The 6,754-nt window shown below is 41.1% G+C and overlaps 1 protein-coding gene across 1 annotated transcript; it reads right to left on the reverse strand.

Moving 5' to 3' along the window:
- Positions 1 to 3,397: 3,397 nt before the first annotated feature.
- On the reverse strand, positions 3,398 to 6,499 carry LOC110496450 (sclerostin domain-containing protein 1). The gene is made up of 2 exons (XM_021572367.2): positions 6,188 to 6,499; positions 3,398 to 5,201 (listed from the first exon to the last, which is right to left on the reverse strand). The coding sequence occupies exons 1-2, from the start codon at positions 6,381 to 6,383 to the stop codon at positions 4,717 to 4,719; spliced, it is 681 nt and encodes a 226-aa protein (XP_021428042.2). The 5' UTR covers positions 6,384 to 6,499; the 3' UTR covers positions 3,398 to 4,716.
- Positions 6,500 to 6,754: the final 255 nt, after the last annotated feature.

Raw genomic sequence — 6,754 nt, forward strand, 5'->3', positions numbered from 1 at the left:
TCAGTCTGTCATGGAAAGAGCATGTGTTCTTAATGTTTTGTATACTCAGTGTATATCCTCACATCAGAATTGACTAACTACAAGGATGAGAGCTTATCCATTCTAGAAGTGGAGATCAATGATTTCCGGGCCCAGGGAAATGTTTTGATCTGTGTTGATCTTAATGCTAGGACTGGAGAAGAACCAGATACCTTTAGCACACAGGGAGACAAACACATAACTACAAACCTCAGCATTCCTCTGGCCTCATATCCCCCCAGGAAGAACTTTGATCAAAACTACCACAGAAACGGGAACCAACTACTGCAGCTCTATCGAACGCTGGGTCTGTATGTAGTCAATGGAAGGCTACAAGGAGACTCTTTTAGGAGGTATGCATACATACAACTCACCTCTTGGCAGTAGTACTGTAGATGATGTCATCACAGACTTAGGTCCAGTACTCACAGTCAGCCCACTAACACCACTATCAGACTATAGACAAATTACAGCATATCTAAACAGGGAGAAGAGCACAGTAAATTACACAAGACCAATCAGTCCTATAGATAGACTAAGAATAGTATGGAAAAGTACCAGAAAGCAATTGGCAATCAAAAAATGTAATCCCTCCTAGACAACTTTCTGGCCCACACATATCATTAAAATAATGGCAGTGTAAATTTGGCTGTACAAAACACAAACTTTTTTTTTTTTTTTTTTTTTTTTAGAACTTGGCATCCTTATCTAATTAAAAAAGACAAAATGGTTTGATTATGATGGCAAATCTATAACAAGAAAACGTAGGAATCTATCCAACCAAAAACATAGAAAACCAGACAACCAGGATATGCGCCTTCAGTATTAGGCAACCCTAAAAGAATCCAAACAGACTCTAGGAACAAAAAATGGACACCACAAGAGACACCATTTTAATGACATTGAGGACTCCATTGATTCAAACAACTTCTGGGAAAATTGGAACTCCCTAAACAAACCCCACAAAGAAGACTGAATTGGCAATCCTAAAAAGTGACCTATATAACACTCACTTTAAAGAACTGGTGTATATAGAAATATTAAGATGAATTTGGAACAAAAAGAAATATCTGAAAAACTGCAAATTCTTGAATTAGCCGATAAAGACAATGTCCTGAGCAAAATTCAAATTGGATTCCTACCAAATGATCAAACATCAGACCACATTTATACCCTACACACCCTAATTGATAAAACCTTTTTTAATCAAAACTAAAACAAAATCCTGTTTTTTGGATTTCCAAAATGCCTTTGATTCAATTTGACATGAAGGCATTTTTCTCAAATGTGTTGAAAGTGGTGGGGATGGAAAACCATATGATGTCATCAAATGAATGTACACAAATACAAATGTGCAGTCAAAATTGGAAATAAACATACACATTTATTTTCCCAAGGCCGTGGAGTGAAACAGGGGAACAATGTGAGCTCAAGTCTATTTAATATATACATGAATGGATTTTCAAAAACACTAAAACAATCAACATCTACCGGGCTCACTATTAACAACACAGAAATACAATGCCTCCTGTATGCAGACGACCTGGTACTGCTGTCCCACAAAAAAAGAGGGGCTACAGCAACAATGACATCATCTGCAACAATTCTGTTAGACCTGGGCCCTGCCAATCAATCAAATGAAAAACTAACTTTATTCCAGAAACGATCTCTATGTCAGTGAAACCGAGATACATTTTTACTGGGCTCCACTGACACAGAACAAACACTTACACATATTTGGGACAAAAAAATCAGCTCCACAGGGAACTCCAACCTGGCTGTGAAGGAACTGAAAGACAAGGCAAGGAGGGCTTTCTAGGCCATTAAAATATCTATCAAATTAGATATACATGATTAATATCCAAAAAAGAGCCACTAAGTTTTATAATAATTTAAAACCACTCTTACCATTACAAAGCCCTCTACTGCCAAGAGGTAACCATAGAGAAGATTCCCCTCAGACAGCTGGTCCTGAGGCTCAATTCACTAACCACTACAAACCCAACAAAGCCTCAGGACAACACTCAGAAAATATGGCCCAACCAAATTTTCACAAAGCAAAAATAAAAATATATCACCTATTGGAAAGACACAACAAAAAATCGAAGTAAACTTGCCAAATGCTATTTGGCTCTTAACAAGGTGACAGGCGATCTGACTACTTTGACTGATACTGACTACTGTATGTATAGACTCATTCTGCCCTCAGGAAGAGTTATAGACAGAGCTGCATTTTCTGTCAAGTTGTGACAGATAGTCTGACATGAGAAATACATTCTTCCCTAAATTATAAAACAATACAAAGAATTTGAAAGCCTAAATTATAAAGATACATTTAAATACATACTTGGTGAAAAAACTAAATGCTGTGTTTTGGCAGCCACATTTGTGGCCTCCTGACAAGACCTGAGGGACAGCTAGAGACAAATACAGTGTGATTATTCAGATTAGCCTATTATTACTAACAGTCTAGTATAGTCCTGTCTTTGACCATGGTTGTTATATGTTTACTTTGACAATGTACGTGTTTTACTTTCCATGTCAAGAAAGTATATGAGAGAGAGACAGATGGGGAGAGAGAGAGAGAGAGAGAGAGAGAGAGAGAGAGAGAGAGAGAGAGAGAGAGAGACAGATGGGGAGAGAGAGAGAGAGAGAGAGAGAGAGAGAGAGAGAGAGAGAGACAGATGGGGAGAGAGAGAGAGAGAGAGAGAGAGAGAGAGAGAGAGAGAGAGAGAGAGAGAGAGAGATATGGGGAGAGAGAGAGAGAGAGAGAGAGAGAGAGAGAGAGAGAGAGAGAGAGAGACAGATGGGGAGAGAGAGAGAGAGAGAGATGGGGAGAGAGAGAGAGAGAGAGAGAGAGAGAGAGAGAGAGAGAGAGAGAGAGAGAGAGAGAGAGATGGGGAGAGAGAGAGAGAGAGAGAGATGGGGAGAGAGAGAGAGAGAGAGAGAGAGAGAGAGAGAGAGAGAGAGAGAGAGAGAGAGAGAGAGAGAGAGAGAGAGAGAGAGAGAGAGAGAGAGAGAGAGAGAGAGAGAAAGAGATGTGATTGCAGATTGCAGATTGACTATGCAAATACGAGTTGAAACGGGAGATGGGGAGAGAGAGAGAGAGAGAGAGAGAGAGAGAGAGAGAGAGAGAGAGACAGATGGGGAGAGAGAGAGAGAGAGAGAGAGAGAGAGAGAGAGAGAGAGAGAGAGAGAGAGACAGATGGGGAGAGAGAGAGAGAGAGAGATGGGGAGAGAGAGAGAGAGAGAGAGAGAGAGAGAGAGAGAGAGAGAGAGAGAGAGAGAGAGAGAGAGAGAGAGAGAGAGAGAGATGGGGAGAGAGAGAGAGAGAGAGAGAGAGAGAGAGAGAGAGAGAGAGAAAGAGATGTGATTGCAGATTGCAGATTGACTATGCAAATACGAGTTGAAACGTGGCCCATGACCTGTGGATCACTTTCTGTTTCTTGTAAGGGCGTTTCTTACAGCGTGTTTGTGGTAGTTACGGTAATAAATAAAGCTAGGTGGTCTTACAGCATCACTGCTACTCAGAGGAGAATATGTAATCAGGGATAATTACAGAGAGGAAGTTTTACAAGCCTTGTATTATTGTGTCAATGACGCAAGCTCCGTTCTGAGATTCACAGACATGATTTCCCTATGCTTCTCCCTCATGGAATGCACCACTCTGTACTACTCTGGTACTGTCAGGTTTAGAACCACTCTGTCCTAATACCAAAATGAGCTGTCATCCCCAAACTACAAATATCAAGCGTTCCCAATGCTCTTTGAGGAAAGCATAACTTCCCCATGGTACTTGCACCACAATTTTAATGACAGCTCATTTTGGTATTATGTTAACATGTAGCCGCTGACTGGAACAGACCCAATAGCCTGGAGGAGAGGGGATTCCGGCAGAGAGTAGAGCTTGTATTAGACTCAATATAACATTTTATTACTGGCTAATACATCTGTTGTTACTGACTTCCTGTTTCCTGTGAAGTTATAGCTCCTCTGTCTGTGGCCTTGTGCTCAAAGCATTTAATTACTAATGATTAAAGCACAATTTATTGACAAGTCAAAAACATATTATACTAATTATTAAAGAAAAGTCATTCTTTATATTCAATCAGTGATCTAATCATAGTAGACATGATTTATTTCATTATCCAAGGCAAATAATTTGAGACACAATTTGTCCTGAAAGTGATTACATAGAATCTAGCAAATATATAAAAACATGAACTTATTTATATTTAGTTCAGCTATCCCCATACAAAAATATATTACATTGTCATAGTCATCTTTGACATACATTAAAAAGTAACCCAGAGTATAGAATCACTATTTATATACATACTCTGGCTTTTTCTGTTAATCTAAACATTATGATGTGGACAACATATTCATCTGTTGAGAGAACTCCTCATCTTAGCTGTCAAATGCGGTTCTTGTGCGATTTGAACTAGTCTCATTCTATCATACAAAAATGCATACATACACAAACACATCCACAGTGGTCAATATTTGGCAAACCAGTTGCACTGTCTGAGGAATCATTCCATAGCCTTCTCAATATAGCTGCATTAAATACAGCAAACACATTGTTGCCTTCTAAACAAAACTAGTGTCTGTTGGTGTTGTTTCTGAAGTGGAGGCACAGAGACCTTCCAACCCCTCAGAGGTGTACAGAGCCCCCTCCTGACCAGGGGGCTCAGTTCAGTATTTTTTAGGCTGTTCTTCTGCCCAGTCCTCCTGCCCAGAACGTCCATTCTTCCCTTCCTTTCCCTTCCTCCTCTTGGGCCCCTGGAGTGTGGAGCCCTGGCCCTGGGCCTGCCTGACCTCCAGCTCTGACTTCCCATTCCCTGAGTCATTGTTCTGCCTGGAGTAGCGTTTACACTTGCAGGAAGTAACCACAGTGATCTTATAGGTCCTGGACCTTCCGTCCTGACACTGCAGGCTGATGCGCTGGGTCCGGGTCCGGTCGATGACGCAGCGCCACTCCTGGGCCTCCCTGCGGCTCCAGAACTTTCCGGTGTAGCCGGGACCGGAGCCGATCCAGTTGGGCAGTAGGTGGGAGGGAAGACACTCCCCGGCACACACCAGCTCCTTGACCGGGTTCAAGCTGGTGCACTGACCATCTGAGATGTACTTGGTGGAACGCAGCTCTCTGCAGCCCACCTGGCTCTGTGCCTGACCCTGCTCTGTGATTGAGAGGGGAGGAGAGAGTGTTACATTCTGTCAGATACATATTGCATGGCATCTATATGACATTGCAAATACTTGAATTTGATTTAGTTTGCAGTTTGCGCTTTTGGATTATTCCATTTGCTGCTCATAAAGATTCGTTTTGACAGGAACTTCGGCATGATCAGGGGCATCAAAGCTGGGACCTAGAGACTGAAAAACAGCTTCTATCTCAAGGCCATCAGACTGTTAAACAGCCACCACGAACATTGAGTGGCTGCTGCCAACACACTGACTCAACTCCAGCCACTTTAATAATGGGAATTGATGGGAAATGATGTAAAATATATCACTAGCCACTTTAAACAATGCTACCTAATATAATGTTTACATACCCTACATTATTCATCTCATATGTATACTTATATACTGTACTCTATATCATCTACTGCATCTTTATGTAATACATGTATCACTAGCCACTTTAACTATGCCACTTTGTTTACATACTCATCTCATATGTATATACTGCACTCAATACCATCTACTGTATCTTGCCTATGCCGCTCTGTACCATCACTCATTCATATATCTTTATGTACATATTCTTTATCCCCTTACACTTGTGTCTATAAGGTAGTAGTTTTGGAATTGTTAGCTAGATTACTTGTTGGTTATTACTGCATTGTCAGAACTAGAAGCACAAGCATTTCGCTACACTCGCATTAACATCTGCTAACCATGTGTATGTGACAAATAAAATTTGATTTGATTTGAAAGACAGCATGAGTTGACAAGAGGTCCACCACAATTCCAAATTCTTGATTCTTTCTCCCATTCAAACACAAGTCTATGATTTATATTTCATTTTCATTTAGTCCCATTCATGTCTATGGAAAATGTGCCTATATAAGGAATGGAGTAATTCCAAATGTCAGGATCAATGAATCTATATGAATCGTCGAATCAATACATTTGATATGCGCATAAAAATGCAATTCACCTTTCCGCGCAGCGCTGGTCAAACGCCTTCCTCCGTTGCGTGCTTGATTCATTGATACATTACTACTCGGTGTATCCTGGACGGTACTGATCAACTGAGCGTTTAACTTTTCCGTATCGCTGTTCTTGGCAGCTGGACAGTTACTTATAAGAAGGCAGAAGAGCGCGAGCTGGAACACACTCGTGGTAAGAAGCATCCCTGCAACTCTCCGTAGGCACTCCGCAGTACAGATAGACAGGTAGGTAGGTAGGTAGGTAGGTAGGTAGGTAGGTAGTTGTGTCGTTATGATGTTACTTGTCGTTCAGTCGCTTATATACCCGCCCCTTGTCTTGGCACGACACAGCGCGCATGTAGTGCGTACATTTTATGAATCAACTAGGCGTTTTCACGCATAGCTACGCCCACTGAAGCAAAGGGTAATGCATATTTTTTGTGTGTACTCTTCCAATGTAGAGCCTACCTACCAGTCTGTCAACACAGACAAGTAATATATATTTCTGCCAATATAGTTTGATGAATGTTGCTTTCCCTTATGGATAGGACACTGTCACTGGATAAAACACGATC

Source organism: Oncorhynchus mykiss, chromosome 18 (assembly GCF_013265735.2).
Source record: "Oncorhynchus mykiss isolate Arlee chromosome 18, USDA_OmykA_1.1, whole genome shotgun sequence".
NCBI lineage: Eukaryota > Metazoa > Chordata > Actinopteri > Salmoniformes > Salmonidae > Oncorhynchus > Oncorhynchus mykiss.